The following is an 18,167-nucleotide window of genomic DNA, read 5'->3' on the forward strand; positions in this document are numbered from 1 at the left end:
TTGATATGGGCGACAATGCGGTGCAAGCGGAACCACGCAATCCGGTACCTCAATTATATTCACTGATAGGCCCTACTTTCGTGAAACATATCTGTCACTCCATAACTACTGTGCGCGAAGCGCAACAAAGATTCTGGAATTTACTTGAAGTTTATGAATATTAAAGGTTGGTCATCCGTCAAAACAGCCCTGAAATGCCTCGGGCTAACCTTCTTATTGGGGGGTTAAACTACTTCTACTTGACAAACTGAAAATGGCGAAAAGTAAGTAAGTAGATCACAAAATATTACGAAGTCGAAGGAGAGAAAATGAGATCTACTTGAGTAAGTACCAGAAGTAGAGGAAAACTACTTGAGCACCTCGTTACTGACCACCTTTGGATTTCAAAGACTACTCCAAGTCGTTTCGACACCTTCCTATCTTTTCATTGTATTGGGGTCTTGTGGTGTAATGAAATGATGAAATTTTAGTAATAAATTGAATTGAAAAACATCACCGATGTGATAAAAGAACATCCCCAAAAGAGCACCACAGATAAGCATATCACATTCCCCGTAATAAGGCGACTTCTGAGAATATCCTGATGTCGCTGACGTTCCGATTCATGATATTTTACATCAGTGTCGCGCAGGATCTACCTTTTTCCCTTCTCCTTCATCTTCAAAGGTATAGGCCTACAATACCGCCCAATGCGTGAATGCACATTTACTGTTTAATATAGGCCGCGTCAAGCTATAGATTACTAACCTACGGATAGATACGCAGGTCCCGTCGTTACGCTCCGGCAAGCAGTTACACTTGTCGCTGAGCAATCTAAAAGCAGCATAATTGGTGGTGTTATAGTTCGCGACCCGAGGGCTGAAATTTAATGAAACTGGTCTTAATCGAGAGCTACTGCCGCACTGATTCCAAAAATACAAATTAAAATCTTGACGGGGATATGGAACCACCTCAAAACAGCCCTCAAAATCCGAAAATCGGCATTGTTCCAACAATGGCACCACCGCAACACGATGAACGTAACAATTGCAATTTCATCAAGCGATTGTTCAGAGCAATGCCGATTTTCATATTTCAAGGGATGTTTTGACGTGGTTCCCTTTCCCCGACAAGATTTTAATTTGTATTCTCAGAATCAGTGCGACAATAGCTCTCAATTAAGACCAGTTTCATTAAATTTCACCCCTCGGGTCGCAAGTTATAACACCACCAAATATGCTGCTTTTAGATTGCTCAGCAACAAGTGTAACTGCTTGCCGGAGCGTAACGACGGGACCTGCGTATCTATCCGTAGGTTAGTAATCTATAGTCAAGCTCTAACCTGTCGGTTTTGTGCAACAAATCGGCGATTTTTGCAATGAACGGTTTTTCGTTTTAGCCGCTCGTGAAACTATAGGTAACTAACCTAGGTATGTTAGTTATCTATAGTGACACACGAGGTATAATGCGATACACAAGAGGCATTGCTCCGCTGTAAAGAGGTATGGTAAAGTAGGAAAATTGCCACGAAATCAATCAAGATTTAGTGGTGGCAGCAGAGGTGAGAAACTTGCACGAGCCGAGAATTTCGGCTGATGTCTTTCTTTCGGAATGTAGTCGGCCCCTAGACCGAAGCTATCTATTCCGCTGTCTTTGAAAACTAGTAAATAAGCTCTCGACATGGTGAGTTGACAAATTTTAGGATATTAGAATCAATGTGGAACAATCTGGCTTGCTTTAGGATCGTTGTTTCTTGAAGCAATGCCCGATTAACTTGGATTAGTCGATGCTTCGCGACCTCATGACCAGGAGCACATGCGATGGCGAATGTGACGTTTTGTTCAGGGTTTTGTCAAAGTTCTCAAGAACAAGGCTTACTTCAAGCGTTACCAAGTCAAATACAAGCGAAGGCGTCAAGGTATTACCGATTACTACGCTCGTAAGAGGCTGGTTGTTCAAGATAAGAACAAATACAACACCCCCAAGTATCGTATGATCGTGCGATTCACAAACAAAGACATCGTTTGCCAGGTACGTTTGTTTTTGAATAGAAATAGGGTCATTATCAAACTGTTAGATCTGTAAAAATGTGTCTGGAGACCTTTATGTTGGAGATACATAACCAGAATGCTCGCATGCTGTCAAGGGTCATCGAAAACCATCCATCCTTTTCTGCACATGTTTAGAAATTGATTGTCCGAAGTATATAGGTCTATTAAATATAATATTACATGTATACCCGAAACGAAATGATTGTCTGACCCATTATCACAAACGTGAATTCATTTTCGCTGAAGTCTGTTGTCACCAGTCCAGAAATGCTAAAATTGATGCTACTTGATAGTTCATATTGTTCTTATGGCCCCACCTACGCACATTTTTGCCCCGTGACAGCATGGTTCTGTTGCTCTCGCGGCTTCTTACCTACAGCTGTGCCAGAATAACTGCAGATTAATTACTGGTTGACATTTGATAGTTTGCCATTCAGCAGTCATCTGCATACAACTGAGACTACTAATTCCATAAGTTTATGTGGTTGTGATATATTCTTGCTGGTAAGATAAGAATTTATGCACAATTCATACATATATCATACTCGCATGCTGCGTCTGTTCACCCCATGGCTCGTAAGCATGGTGCAATGTATTATATGAATTGTTCATAAAATGTGATTTTTCATATCGCTAGATTTATTGAGTCTCGGTTCATTTTTTGAAATGAATCCTGCGTGACGTTGCCACCAATTCCACTCTGGTCATTGATTAACTCAATGTGGCACTTTATGTACCCCTCTCAATTTTAGATAGCGTATGCCCGTATTGAAGGAGATTACGTGATTTGTGCCGCTTACGCGCACGAGCTCCCGCGATATGGCGTCAAGGTTGGGTTGACAAACTACGCCGCTGCGTATTGTACAGGACTACTTCTTGCCAGAAGGGTAATTATCGAAAGCTCATTTTGCTTCCTAGATGATAATATTAACCACATGATTGTTACAATATATTCGTATAAATTTTCCAAATAAGATTGAAATTACAATTGATAACTTCATATTTGTCGGAATTCCTAATCAACAAATATCCAATTTAAAGTCTACTCAGAGCTTACTCCCATGGACATCGACATGTTCATGACAAATTTCTGTGCACAAGTTTGGCTCGTTCCGTACTTCACAGTTCTTGTGTTACATTTTCGGGGAAACTGGAAATTTGACTATAATTGTAGAATCGGACTGTTCAAATGAAAAATAATCAGATTTCACTGGCTCTGTGATGAAACTTGACTCATTTATTATATAAAAAAGAAATTTGAAATTTTTCTGTCTAGCCCATGAAATCGTTTGACTTTCAGCAGAGATGATGCACATGAAATTCCTCAATTCCAACCCCTAGAAGCGAGGTTATTGCAGCAGACTAATTTCTAATTCCATGATTTTACAATAGATGAAAGAGTTAGCCACCGTAAATACTATTTTGTTGAAATCGAAATTTTTCTACTGCAACAACTTCGCTTCTACTGGTTGGAATTGAGCCAAATTTGGTGTGCTGCGTTGTTTCAGCCAACATAATAATTTTTATCGCGTAATTTGAAAGAAAGAACTGCTTTTGAACAGTCCTATTGTGTACAACAAGAATTATCTAGTCACAAGTCTGTCATGGTAATTAAAACGAGGCGTCATTGAATCCTGTTCTGTTTCCAGCTCTTGAACAAATTTGGTCTCGATACGATCTATGAAGGCCAGACTGAGGTCGATGGTGACGAATACTATGTTGAAAACATCGACGGCAAACCAGGCGCTTTCCGTGCTTTCTTGGACATCGGCCTGGCGCGCACCTCTACCGGTGCCAAGGTCTTTGGTGCTTTGAAAGGTGCCGCCGATGGCGGTCTGGACATTCCGCATTCGACAAAGCGTTTCCCAGGTTGGTTTGAAATGCCCGTTAAATTATCTGTGTGTTCTTGCTGGAATGCCCTGGTACAAGCACGTACTGTAACTATATGTGATGATTTGTGGTGTAAGGAAATATCACTATGTTTCTGTTTGTACACTATGCTGCTCTGTTAAATCACCTCAATTTCGATTAGTTAACAAAAATTGTACCACATTATTACACATCTATGATACATTAATATTTAATACAGATGCACAAAATGAACTGCATCAACAATTTTTTCAACGAATGGATTGTGATCAATATTCTCAGTAAATCAGTATGACCTCGGCTGTGTTTATTGACGGCAAAGCGAACCACTGCCTTAATCTGAGCATGGTCTGTTTGTCGGCACCAAAGTAATTTCCATGATAGCCTCTTCTCTTGACTCTGCCATGCTTGTTTTGTGTGTGTGTCAGAGATATTTATAAGAGGTATAATATCGGTTTGCTATGTCTTCGGTGCCAACGGTACGTCTGCCTTGGTTCTATCCTCAATCGAACCGACACATGATGCAAAATTGCTACAATAGATCCGTGTATGATCTGTATAGTGTAAAGCCGCATTTCACCAATGTCTCAAACCAATGGTGGGTTTTACGACAAAGCTCTATCAGTATTTGATTACTTGTGAACTATTAATACGCTCAACTTTTTCAAGCACTGCCAAAATCGTATACTTCATTTCACTACAGGTTACGATGCGGAGTCGAAGGAATTCAGTGCCGAGACCCATAGACACCATATTTTCGGTGGACACGTCGCCGATTACATGAGACAGTTGCAGGAGGAAGATGACGACGCGTACAAGCGACAGGTATTAGTCGTTCCGAGCAGTATTCGCTGCCGTGACGCACATTTTTGCCCCGTGACAGCACTCCTTCATTGCTCTCGCGGCTTCTTACCTACAGCTGTGCAAGAATAACTGCAGATTAATTACTGGTTGGCATTCGATAATGTGTCAATCAGCAGTCCTCTGTATACAATTCAGATTCATATTGACTTAGTCGTGTTGCTGATCATCTGTAGTTATGATCACACCGTCATTACATTATCAGTTTTCGCAATTCATCAAAAACGGATTGAATGCCGACAACTTGGAAGAGATGTACACGAAATGCCACGCTGCGATCCGCGAAGATCCCACACCCAAGAAGAAACCTGAGCGTACTGATGTGAAGACCAAGAGGTGAGTCGGCTTGCCTTTTTCGTACTCGAGTACAAACTCCTGGATTTTCATGACCCGAGAAGTCGGATGCGTGGTGTATGTTACGACTATAGGATGTAGCCTACCCACTGAATCGGTAAGGTTGCATTGTGCGAGATCACACTGAAAAAGAGTGCTCAGAAGTAATGTGGAATCTTGAATACTCTCTACATGCCTCTTCTCTTGACTCTGCCATGCTTGTTTCGTGCGTGTCCGAGATATAATACAGAGGTAGAACATTGGTTTGCTATGTCTTCGGTGCCAATGGTACGTCTGCCTTGGTTCTATCCTCAATCGAACCAACACTTGAATGAAAGCGCTAGAATGCTTGTGATACTTCGGTGTCGGCACGTGTCTGACAGAGTTGCCTCGATGTTGTAGGTGGAACCGTAAGAAGATGAGCAAGTCTCAACGTGATGACCGTGTCAGACAGAAGAAGGCGTCTTTCCTCCGCGCCCTCCAAGCAGAAGAGTAACTTTATGATTGCTCTTTCGCATAGCAACGCAAAATACAAATTTGCTGCTACAGAAATTTGTTATGTTGATCTCGTTTGACTTGACAAGTGTGTCTGAAGCTCAAAGAGTTACTCGAAACCGGGAGCACGAATGTCGGGGTCGGGATTAGCTGCACTTGAGATGAGACAAGGGGTACGCAAATTAGTTACAGCGGTTTGTAAAAGCGGGAAACCCATAAGCTTACCTTTCACCGATTGGAAGATGATCCTGAATGAAGTGTAGCTGTGGCATTGATTTTCGATTCGGTTTATGGACAGTAGGGTGGAGTGAAAAAAAGAAATTTGAAATTCAAAAAGTGCCATTGATATTTGGTCCCAAAGCTCAAACGAATTACTTCTATCGTGATTTCAGGTTCTTGCGCCTTCCAGTGGCCGTGTAATTTCACCGAACGAGCCGAAAATAGCTAATTTTGTTCTGTCAAGGTAATCGCTTATGCTAGAAAGCCGGTTTTAGGCTTAAAATCTGCGGAAGCAACACGTTTCTATCTCACTTCCGTAGAGCTTTGTGTTGAAAATGTAAAGAAAAAAGTTATATAAGTAAATTATTGATTTTTCAAGTAAAATTGAGCATTGACGCAGAGTGATGATCGATCTTGTGACAGCGAACCACACCCATCAGTTACAGTTACAACTACTTTTAAAAACTTAATCAACCAAATGAAGTTCCCATTTTAGTGAGCGCCTACTAAACAGGTGTACTGGGTTCGATTCCCCATCGGAGGTTCATCTGGGCTCCGCTGTCGCCGTTCTTATCATCATCATCATCATTGGTTTATTAGCAATTTTATCAGTTCAATACACCACAAAAAATGCGATACAATGAAAAGACAGGAAAATGTCGAAGCGACAAGGAGTAGTCTGTGGAATCTGACACCCACCTTGGCCTAGTCGATGTAAAGAGGAGGCATGCACAGTGAATGGAAGTAAATAAGATAGTATAGAAAGCGACAAGAAATAGGGCGGCATGTCATGGGAAGCGAGATCGATAGGTCAGTCGTGGTCCGGTAATCTTGAGGATGGACTGTATCAATTTAGTAGTAATTGCTTGAATTTCTACTTGAATGTGGACATGCTCGTCGACTGTCGGATGGCCGGCGGGATACTGTTCCACAAATCAGGTCCGGCATTTTTGATAGAGCGATAATCTTTTCGGTCGATCATAAGATATTTGGATGACGTGGGCGCTCGTGTGTTGTACTTGTGCGCTTACGGCGACAAAAAAGACCCGAAGAAAGAAAGCACTAACAAGGAATGGAAAGAACTAGTAGAAAGGACAGCGGCTTCAAAAAAGATCAACATCGAAAAGAACGGTGACATCGGGCACTCTAGGACGAGGTGGATGTTTGAGTAAAGGATCGCTACTGATGCGTGTCGTTCGACATCCTATCTGTTCGTTACATCGCATTGTACATTGTGTGTAACTTGTTGAAAAGAAAATTCTAACCCAATGATTATTGTTGTTATATTGTTGAATACAGCTCAGTTTGCAAATAGTTAATGTTAGAGCTGCGTGTTAAAGCATCTCGATTCAACCATCAATAGACTTGAACCAAAATAGACTTCTTACCAGCATGTTGTAGGGTTTGTACACAGACAACTCCCTATTGAAAACACAAACCTACAACACCACATTGAAAACAAAAGCTGCTTTCAGATGGCACTGCAAAAGGTCCGGATAGTTTCGGTGACTGTCCAATCGGCTCGAAACTAGATGGTCCTGTTTCTGAATGGCCAATTGCTAATTTCAAAAGAATCCCTAATCCGCATTTTCCAGAATTGTCTGGTCTGCTATGGAGGAGTTGGGCAATGAGCATTGAGCAAAAGTATGCCTATCAAATGTGCAGTGTGCACAGTTCCTTTGATTGATCCAGTTCAGTGGTTCTCAGCCTTTCTCTAAAGACACTGCCGTGTCTCGAAAATTCGTGCTGTCGATTTGACATGAACTACTGCCGAAAATCCATTAATTTCCATAAAGATAGGAGGTGGCGAATGTAATAATAACGCGCAACGCTTCCAAGTACACCTTTGCATCTGATCGCAACATACATGGCACCAATATCATCATCTTCATTTCATCATCATTATCGATGTAGCGTCGAGCCTAGTCATTTCTATGTAGCAGCTCATCTTGAAGTTATTCTGGAACAGCAGTTATGTTTATTATAGGGATAAATGATTTTTTTTGCAAGCGAATTTATTCCGAAACCATAACAAAACATCTCTAAACAGCAATATGATTCTATCAGTAGGCTATTGGCAATTTTGCATATAAAATGAGTTTACAGAGTACAATATTTCATCTCGGACGGCCATACTGTTTACGCGAGTCCTTAAGTATTGCAGCTTTCAAGCGAAACTTCGTTGTGAATTCTCAGATTTAAAAAAATTGAAATTAGCTTCATCTTTATCACACATTTCTCAAATTTGAAGGTTTCGCGGACCCCTGGTTGAGAACCTCTGGTTTAGTTGAACCTGATCTACGGTACTTGGAGGTTGGGCCGATCATTCAATCCAGATGGTTAACTTTCGCATGTAGAATACTAAGGTTCTATGTGGGACGGAGTGGTCCATCAACCAACGTGAACTCTCTTGCACATTTCTGCATGGAGGTATATTTTCCGTCGTGGTTCGAAATACAAATGCACAATCAGATTATTGGGGGTGCTGAGAATTTCTACAATATTGTGTGACTGGATTTGAGCGTCGAGAGGGCCTCAATAAACAAAAACTTGAGTCGCGAAAGCAGATGGAATTGTTCAATACCAAACATGATGTACAGCTACAGACTAATACTGTTTATTACTGAAAGCAGCTTATGTTTTCAATATGGAATCGTAGGTTTGTGTTTTCAATATGGAGTTGTGTCAATACAAACCCCACAGCATGCTGGTATATTGGTTCATTGCTTTGTCTATTGGTCAATGGTCCATTGCTTGGTCTATTGGTGATATTGGTCTATTGATGACTGAAAAGAGATCGCGGGATGACTTTAGCATGCAGTTCTAACACTAGCTATTAGCAAACTGAGCTCTATTCATACTAGAAAGGGGACTTAATTTGGTTGAGTATATTTTAAAAAGCAGTTGTAAGTGATGAACATGACTGTGGTTCACAATCATAAGATCGATCATTACACTGCGTCAATGTTCAATTATACTTGAAAAATCAATAATTTGATTGTAACTTTTTTCTGTACATTTTCAAGACAAAGTTCTATGGAAGGGATAAAAACGTGTTGCTTCCGCAGATATTAAGCCTCAAACTGGCTTTCTAGCATAAGCAGTTAGATATGGCAAAATTATCAATTTTCGGGTCGCTCAGTGAAATTGCATGGCCACTAGAGGGTGCAAGAACCCGAAATTATGATAGAAGTAGTTCATTTGAGATTTGGGACCAAATATCAAAAGGCGCTTTTTAAAATTCAAATTTTTCTTTTTTTCACTCCACCCTAATGGACATTAGGGCTGCTAAAAAAGAAAAATTTTCCTGAATCTTGCTGACTACGTGACGAAATCGTTACATTGCCTTAAAAAACGATGCTCACTAAATTTGAATTCATTCCAACCCGTAATCGCGGATTTCGTAGTTTGAAAATGTCGAATTTACCCAAATATGCAGAATTTTTTAATTTTTCGATTTTTCTGTCAACCCCATGAAATTGTTGCGCTGTCTTCAAAAGCGATGCAAAACAAATTTGACTCAATTTCAACCCGGAGAAGCGGAGTTATATGAGTTTTTCACCGCGCGGCACCCGGGCGCGTCGAGTCCCCCAGGTGCAAGAAACCTGGTGACTAAAAAACTCACCAACCTACGTCATATCTCCGTAACTTAGTGCAGCTATAGATAACTAACCTCCGTAGTTAGTTCAGCTCAGATCCTGATGATGGTGACTAAAGAAAATGTGTCGTCAATTTTTGCCAATACTAGTAAAATCACGACTTCACTGCCGGTGATGACTTTTCTCTTTAATTATCATCATCCCAAATGTTACTCAAAATTTCGATGTCCTTTCACGGGCACTGCGTTCTAACTACGATGTGGTCTCAAATTAGAGTTGAAGGTGCGAAAAGCATTTGTCAATCAATCAGGTTTATTAATATTTTCATCGTTTCAAAACATCACAAGACTGCGATACAATGAAAAGATAGGATTGGAGTAGCCTCTAAGATCAGACACCCACCTTAGCTTAGGCGAAGTAAATAAGAGGCATCCACGTGCACATTGCATGAAAAGTAATGTCAGTGGCAATTTTTTTTCGGAAATCCACCGTATACAAATGACAGCTAGAAGATTTTCACGAAAAGCATACCAGTCCATGTCGGCTAACGCGTCTTCGATTTCTAAACATCTTGCGAAAAATTTTACAGACATTTCTTCACTGTTGCAATTTCTCGACGCGATCGAGGCAGAGAATGAAATTTTGATGGTTGTCACCCGATATTATGAAGAAGCTGTGTCTTACAATACTACGGTGAGACATACAGAGAGACAGGTGAGTGAGTGATGCTTGTTACCGGTAACAATTCTTTCATAATATCTGCTGTCAACAAACTAAAATTCATTCTCTGTCCTGACCGCGTCGAGAAAGTGCAACAGTGAATGCATGCCAGCGATTTCGCGATTTGATGGACTGGTATGGTGTTGGGATGACTCGAGTCATGAATTTGACTCCAGTCACCATTTTCGTATAACTTGACTTGACTTGACTCGGCGTATCAGAAATGTGGATTGACTCGTGACTCGGAGCAAAATTCACGAGTCAATTTCAAGTCATCAAGTAGTCGGTGTCGATAAAAATTACTGTATCTTACATATGTCCGGATTGTTCGCGAAACGCGCGACCAATCATTCAATGTTCGTGCGTTTTACAAAGCCTTCATTGTTCTCTCACAAATAAATTGACCGCAAACAAAGTGATCGAAGATTACAGCTTACGTTGTCGTAAACTAGGAAAGTAAAGTAATTTATGTTCTCACTTTTTACCTTTTAACCAAACCTCTTGTTTTATTGAAATTGAATTCGAATATAGTTTGTATAGTCCTCAACCATTGGCGCAAGCTCGAATTGTTTCATATCGATTTGTAAATGGATAATGTATTGCATCCTATCAATTCGTATCTATTCTCGATTTTGACTGGTAACTGTCAACTGAGGTTTAGCAGCACTACGTATATGTGAGTGCTACAGCGCCTTCTTGCGTACAAATTTAACTATATATTCGTTCATCGGTTCAAAATCAATGACCACTCAATCTGTATTTCAGACGACTAGCAAAATACAATGACGTTATTATGCCTCATACTTCGAAAAAGCAACTTGACTGGAATTGTGACTTGACTCGTGACTTGACTTGACTTGACTCGACTTGACTCGAGTCACCTCAAAAAATCGAGTGACTTGACTTGACTTGACTCGAGTCAAAATGTACAATGACTCGTGACTCGAAGGTAGTGACTTGATCCCAACACTGCTGTGCATGAATATATTCTGTACCACCATCACTGCCGTGTGTTATGTATTTTGTTTGGATGAAAATAAAGATTCTCTCTCTCTCTCTCTTGGCCTCAACCCTAGGTCCTAAGGTTTTGATTTGTCTTTCAAGGACTCCTTTGAAGTTAGTCAGCGTTCCCCCGAAGTGTTCACCTCAATTTGAGAATTTTGCTTTACACACTTGTTTTGTCCCTTCATACTATCTCCTTTCAATAATTGTTGACATTTTATCATAAACTTTAAAAAAAATATATGTTTCCAAAAAGCCTTATTTTAGGCTTTTTCAAAAATATAAGTTTTTGGCTGTTTTGGCATCTGGTTTCTAAAATGCCAAAAATATCAATGCCTGGGTATAGCCTATTTCTAAATGTGGGGCATTTTCTGATTTCGTAAAAATCTCGCTATCATGAAATCCGCGCGGAGCAAGAGATCGAATATTTATTTACCACATTGAACAAGAACATTTTAAAAGTATAAATATGAACACAGTGCAGATTTCATATAATGCATAAGAACATAAATCAATATAATTATATCGCATCCTTGTATGATTTTCGATTACCGAAAATTTCAAGTGTTTATCTGCGCGGGCCTCACGCTCAAGGACGAAGCATTGTAAAATGTTGAAATATTTCCGAACGGGAATAATCTTTTATTCCAATCCGCAAAGGTAAAGATTCCGCAGAACACAAGCACAAATAAATTAACATTGACAACGAGCATACCTAGATCGTCGACGACTACAGGTATCGCAATTAAAATTACCAGGCCTATTATTGTGAATGCTACTCCGACGGCTGCAGTGACAAATGCTCTAAAAATCATCTTGATGAGGCGGTGTTCTCGTTTTATCTTCAACTTGGATGCTATCGACCCTCCTCTCTTCATAAGAGGAAATATCAGTAAACACACGAGCGTAATCTGTGTCGCCACAGAGGTGAATGCCAAGATATAGAACGGAGTCAAGTCGTCACCATCTGAACATCCTAAGCCAGGTCTTGGTTCATAGCCAGCCGTGATCATGAATAAAATCAAACTCGCTATATACAGAAGAGACATAACTACCAGAAATGCCACACCAAATATTCTTGTTCCCGGACTGCTCAGATGGCTTAATTGTTTGTTGCCGTGAATAATTCTTTGTCTTATCCAATAATTCACACATGTGCACCCGAATGACACGTAACTGACGAATATCTTCGGCTTCTTTAAATAAGTGCAGTTCAACGCGGAATCTCTTCCGACGACGCCGTCAATATCCGTAATCACTCGAAGGAACGCAAAGATCGCGGCTCCCAAAGTCAAGCAGTCCAACGCGACCTCAAATCGCTTTGATCGTATCTTCGACTTGGTACGGTCCACGAAATTTCGTAATCCCTTTCGTTTGTGATAGATTGACAGCGTGATTAAAACGACACCAAGCACTGATGCCATGATGATGTTCAATATTTCGCATATTAGCCACTGTAAGTCGACTGTTGACTTCAAGACTCCATCGATAGACGTGTTTTTATCTGCTTCTAAACTGTCATCAACGAATATATCCAACGAAGAGTTCGCCATAGCTACGTAGGCTATGCTAGGCCACTGTCTGTTAGCCTGAGATTATGTCGTCAAATAAATTAAGCTCTCGCGTAGCAATAAAACAGTTGCTCCGATATATGACTGAACCACCATGATGAATAACGCGTGATTTATATAGTTACGGCAAAATATGTCATCCGACGTGACGTTACAAAGCCTCAAAATTTTGGATTGATCCGTGCGAGAAAGGAAGTGCTTCATTAAGTCTTGTGAAGTCAGAGGGCAGAGTTCGTGACATCATCTTTAGCTGTTCGGTATCGGCCTAATTATAGACAACGTTTGTGAAACTGTCCGATTTTCTGACGCATCAGGTGACACCAACAAATACGACGGCTTCCCAAGTAATTTCGTTTACGCGTCGCTGGATAATCCCGTCGATTACAGTTGCTGCGTTGCGTCTGACTTGGACAACGAGATAATTCTAGTTGTCTGATTAGAGAGAAAAGACGGTAATCTAATTCTAATATAACCTGTGAAATCTTTCTGTGCTACAATTTTTTCTATATCTGGTTTTCCCGAAAATGCAGCGGGAGATCAATATTGCGCGAAACGAGTCAAGCTCGGCGCGCAGACATTTGCAATTCTCGTGCTTATGAGAATGAAGTCTAATTTAATATGAACTGAACTTGTTTTTTTTTAATTTCCTTCTAATTCTAATTAATTGTATTCCCAAGTTTTTGTGAATTCAGTAATTCTAATTCTAGTCTAATTTGAGAAAACGAAACAGTGTAGCTATAACTCTAATTCTAATAAAAGCTGAAAATTCTCTAGTTGTCAATTCCGGTCGTACACGCGTCATGAATGGATTGATTGCATCAATTAATTACATCTTGATAATATCTATAGGCCTATTTACTGAACTCAAAACCTGCACTTTGCGATAAGTTAATAGTTGAATCCGCTAAATCGGAAATTGACAGACATGTTACTGGATCTTTTCCCTTTTACAATTTCGGTTTCGCCTACATCCGGGACAGACATAAGCCGCACGTATGCCGACTGGTAAACTTTGTTTTAATTGAGATTACCTGACCACGATCTCATATACCAACCTCGCCTTCGTTGACATACCAACTATGTTTGTAAATTGTCCTTTTTATGTTAGCTCGTATTGCTTTTCCATCGGCGTAAAACAGTGCATGTGGTGTGCAACTGCGCATGCCTCTTCTTAACCCTAGACTCAGCTGGGTGTCTGACTACTCCAATTCGTTTCGGTATCTTACTATCTTTTCATTGTATCACAATTTCGTGGTGTTTTTGAAAGGATAAACTTATCAACAATGAACCCAACTCAACTCAACTGGTGCCATCACAAAAATCTTATTTATTCACTGGAATGTGAAAATAAGTCGTGGAAATCTGACTATCATTGTAAAACAATCGAAAAACAAGCTTATACTGGTTGAGTATAATTCGTATTTATATTTATGACGCTTTGGCGACGCCGATACGGCACCGTATCTGTTTTGTTGATAGCGTGACTCGCGATAAACGTAATTGTGAATTACGCGCATGAAAGTTTATTTCTCCCTTTATTTATGGTACGACCATAGCGATTGGATTCCTTACTTGATAAAATTTGATACTTAGTCGGTAGTAATATTTCGATTTCGTCATCAACTTAAGATTCCAACTCTTCAAGCACTGTCAGGTGTCACGCGTGCAAAAAGGACCTATATTTCAGCATTGGATACACAGTAAAACTGTCACGAACGCTGAGATTGAATCGCAGCCTATCAGAATCTGTAAAACATGATGCATCCGAACGACCAGGTGAATGTTTGGAATAGGTTGCATTGCATGTATACAGTAGGTCTACATAGTATAGGCAACTAGTAAAACAAAAGATTTATTTGGTGAAATGTGATCAAAGTATTGCAGTAGGCCTAGTAATACTGCATTGATCATAATATTCTAAAGATAAAGGGTTTAACGGGAGAATGTCACCGATGCTGCTTTTGCAACATTAGCTTCGCTTTGCATCCAGAATAGGTCTTGATGAGTACGTGAGTTCAATTTTCCCGACCATGTAAATTCCATCGCCATATCGCTACCGTCCAAACATTTCATTCACCGAAAGTTCTCGCTCCACCTCCCTCCGTTCTTTTGATCGGATATAGCGTGCTTGCCGCGCTTCCTTGAAAGACTTGTCAAAGTCGGGAAGAGTGTGTTTTGTGCGCAATCTAGATGTGAAAGAATTGTTGGTTGCCGCATTTCGCCTTACGGGTATTGAGCCTGGAAATTTGTTTCCAACTGTATTTCGATGTGAAATTCGTCCGCTTGAATTAAGAAGACGCATTTCAACTGAATAATGATTGGGAAAACGAACAGACGATGTTACCGCAGCAATCCGCAGGTTATAGTCAGGCCGTGTTATTTTTGGCATATGCCAAAACTGCCAAAAATAACTTATTTTTGGCATTTTTCGATTTTTATTTTTGGCAGTTTTGGCATCGTCCTCTAAATAGATAGTTTCAGCCTCGAATTAGTCCCAAAAACGCTTTATTTGGGCTAGTTTGTCAAAAAACACCACAAAATGTGCAGCATCCACGTATAATCAGTGCCAACAAACAATAAGAAGAAGAAAAAACCTAACGATTTCATAGGTTAATAATATCAAACGAAACCACAAAATGTGCAGTATCCATCGGAATCGGTGCCAATAAGCAAAAAAAAAAGAAAAGCCTAACAAACACGCTCAACAGCTGATTGTTACAGCTGTTGAATAGACTTAATCTTTTGTACTGTAACGGTGCTTCCAAACTCACGTCAGCTAAGTTTCTCCTAAATTAATTTCTCGCCCAGCAAATCTGGGAAAAATCGGCTTCAACAGTAGCCGTTGAGGGAAAGAATGTTGCCAGTCATCCACAAAAGGTTTTCAGAGCTTTAAAATCTTTGGAGGGCCGAACCGGCTTCCATGCATCATGAAATGAGATCACTTCGCCGGTGCCATCGATCTCATCGCGGAAAGAATTTTCTTCTCGATCCTTTTCCAGGAGTTTCCTGTGTTGTCTCTCAACACATTCTATATTTTATTTAGTAGCCCGACTATCGTTTCTCCTTCAGTCTACCGATATATTTTCGGAGGACTTTTGTCACTTCAGGTGGCTTTAATATTACCAACTCGCATGGAAGAGTCCTGGGAAGGTTAGCTTGTTTAAGAACATTGACGCAACAAGACGGTCTGGCAAAACGAGACTATGCAGCTCAGAAATAGCCAGACAGTTTGTTGCGTCACAATGCTCAACTCGATCACAATGCAAAAATCGTGGTTGATTTTGGGGGTTCCAGTTCCAGTTTGAGCAGAATATAATTTATATTTCAATAATTAGTACTGCGGCAGCTTCTCATTGATACCTGTTTTATCAAATTTAGTGCTCGACAAGCCGGTAAAAAATGGTCGTAAAATTGCCTTTGGACAAATGGAAAGTATGACGTAAACCAAATACAGTCAGCCGTTCAATCTCGCTGTGCCCACACCATTCAGGACACCATGCTTGCAGCCTTGCACCCCTAATGGGTGGGCTGGACCCAGATTAAGAAACCTGCCTTCCACAAACGCTCTCCTCGCTTGTAACGCGGTCCTTTTATCACAACACCATGAACGAAATACACTATTTGGCAGGCCGTGTTATTTTTGGCATATGCCAAAAATTGCCTATTTTTGGCATTTTCAAATTTTTATTTTTGGCAGTTTTGGCATCTGGCTCCTGAAATGCCAAAAATAACACGGCCTGGTTATAGTGGTTACTGTAATCAGTCGCTACGCAATAGGAATCGGACTATAAATGATGATTGTTCGTTGTCCGTTGTTCGTCTTTGGAACGTTACGCTAACGTTCACATTGATATCAGCAGCTATATGCTTGGAACTCCCGAGTTTTCGGTGTAAATTTAAGTTGCAATTGATCACTTGACCACGGACGACCGACTTGTGAGACCACTTTTCACGATCGGACACAACGCAACAATTGCTAATTCGGTTAGGGGTAGTTTGGTTAGCGGACGTGTTACCAGTCAGCGTTTGTTTGCGGATTGGTTTAGGGTTGGGGTTGAAGTTGGGATTTCAGCGGTATATTGGATCAATCCGAGACTTCACTACACCCAGATAATCGTGTTTTACAATGTAAATGTTTTAAAAGTTTGGTCTAGAAATGCCAAATGTCCGGAATGTACAGCAGACGACTTGCGCGTGTATATTGCGCATTTACTTGCGCTATCACTGCTAGGTGATGCAGATGCTGGTATAGCTATAGCCGAGAAAGCCTCTTCTATGAATTATTTCGAAGGCTTGGATGACAACTATTCCTACTCAGAAATGTACGCCTAATAGATGATAAGGATGCGATGTGTACTGTCTACTTCAGAAATTCCGCGCTGAATAAGTAATATAATTTGTCATATTTGGTGTTAGGGTTGTTGATATGCAACATACAATGAATGTTCTTTCCGATTCTCTACTAGCCGATTGCCCCTCACAAGTGTCAGCCTACACTATTCGGATTTATTGCAATAAGGATATTTTATTCAATTATCATTCGCTACCTTCCGTCCGGCGCATATGTATCTGCATCAAAGACAATGTCCATTGTTGTTCGTGGTTTCGCCGCGCGATACAAAGGCATGCTTATGGTAGACCGTGTCGCAATTGACCCATCTTCCCAAATCCTTCCCGACGACGGTGGCGAAACCAGGATTTTGCTTGTGCGCCGTGAAATTTGCTGTCACATGCGAAGAAATAAGCTACGGTGACATAGTGACCAATTTGTGCAAGTCATATAGTCATATGGTGTTATATATACCTCTTTGTTTATGGAGCTTGGGGATTGTACGTCGACATTGCCAATCGTTTTATTCGTCTGATCATTCTTTGCCTCCATCATACTCATATAGGACTGAGTTGTGTCTTGAGCAGTGGACTGTGGGTTTGCATGCGATTCAACAGAAACCTGTAAATAACAATGGGTTGCATATAAATCATGAGCTGTTTCAAACACTTTTGTGCAAAACATGTTTTAAAGGGTGTTTTTAAAAATTATTTTGGAAAAGCTGTATAATTATGTCATGATTGCATAAATACTTTCGAAAATACATGTACAGTGTACATGTACGTGTCATATTTTGTGATACGATTATTGATGTACCATGTTCTTTTCCATTCTATACTAGTTGTTGACGATTACCCCTGATGAGTGTCAGCCGAAAACATTCGGGCTCATTTCAATATGAATATACTAATCAATTGTATATTGAAGTTCTGTACCTCCTAGAAGCTTTTTAAAATACATGTAGTATGAGCCATTGGACGACTTGCACTAGATATAGTCGACGTATACGATATGGAATTTTTGGAACCCTCAAAATCGCTGTCGGTTTAACAGTTATAGCACATAATTATGTATCACTGGAACGGAAATTCTGATCATGATGATAACCGCCGACCGTAAAGATGCTCCATGACGATGT

The 18,167-nt window shown here is 40.4% G+C and overlaps 2 protein-coding genes and 2 non-coding genes across 4 annotated transcripts in view; 3 read left to right on the forward strand and 1 right to left on the reverse strand.

The window, feature by feature from the left end:
- Nucleotides 1–1,503: 1,503 nt before the first annotated feature.
- LOC145459259 (large ribosomal subunit protein uL18) lies at nt 1,504–5,645 on the forward strand. Its single transcript, XM_080337917.1, has 7 exons — nt 1,504–1,662; nt 1,825–2,010; nt 2,783–2,917; nt 3,680–3,899; nt 4,603–4,724; nt 4,966–5,096; nt 5,496–5,645. Exons 1-7 carry the CDS (start codon nt 1,660–1,662, stop codon nt 5,587–5,589), a joined length of 891 nt encoding a protein of 296 aa, XP_080194043.1. The 5' UTR covers nt 1,504–1,659; the 3' UTR covers nt 5,590–5,645.
- On the forward strand, nt 4,284–4,419 carry LOC145459533 (small nucleolar RNA SNORA57). The gene has a single exon (XR_013921453.1). It is a non-coding gene; the product is annotated as a small nucleolar RNA SNORA57 (small nucleolar RNA).
- On the forward strand, nt 5,289–5,422 carry LOC145459531 (small nucleolar RNA SNORA57). Its single transcript, XR_013921452.1, has one exon. It is a non-coding gene; the product is annotated as a small nucleolar RNA SNORA57 (small nucleolar RNA).
- An 8,893-nt stretch (nt 5,646–14,538) lies between the features above and the next one.
- The window catches only part of LOC145459247 (uncharacterized), a 116,134-nt gene continuing 112,505 nt past the window's right edge, over nt 14,539–18,167 (reverse strand). Inside the window, exons 8-10 of the mRNA XM_080337894.1 lie at nt 17,504–17,650; nt 17,247–17,422; nt 14,539–14,885 (exon numbers count right to left, since the gene is read on the reverse strand). Coding sequence (XP_080194020.1) covers nt 14,753–14,885; nt 17,247–17,422; nt 17,504–17,650 — 456 coding nt within the window. The 3' untranslated portion in view covers nt 14,539–14,752. The remainder of the gene's footprint in view (nt 14,886–17,246; nt 17,423–17,503; nt 17,651–18,167) is intronic.

Source organism: Botryllus schlosseri, chromosome 16 (assembly GCF_051294905.1).
Source record: "Botryllus schlosseri isolate E-star chromosome 16, Bs_hap1, whole genome shotgun sequence".
Classification (NCBI taxonomy): domain Eukaryota; kingdom Metazoa; phylum Chordata; class Ascidiacea; order Stolidobranchia; family Styelidae; genus Botryllus; species Botryllus schlosseri.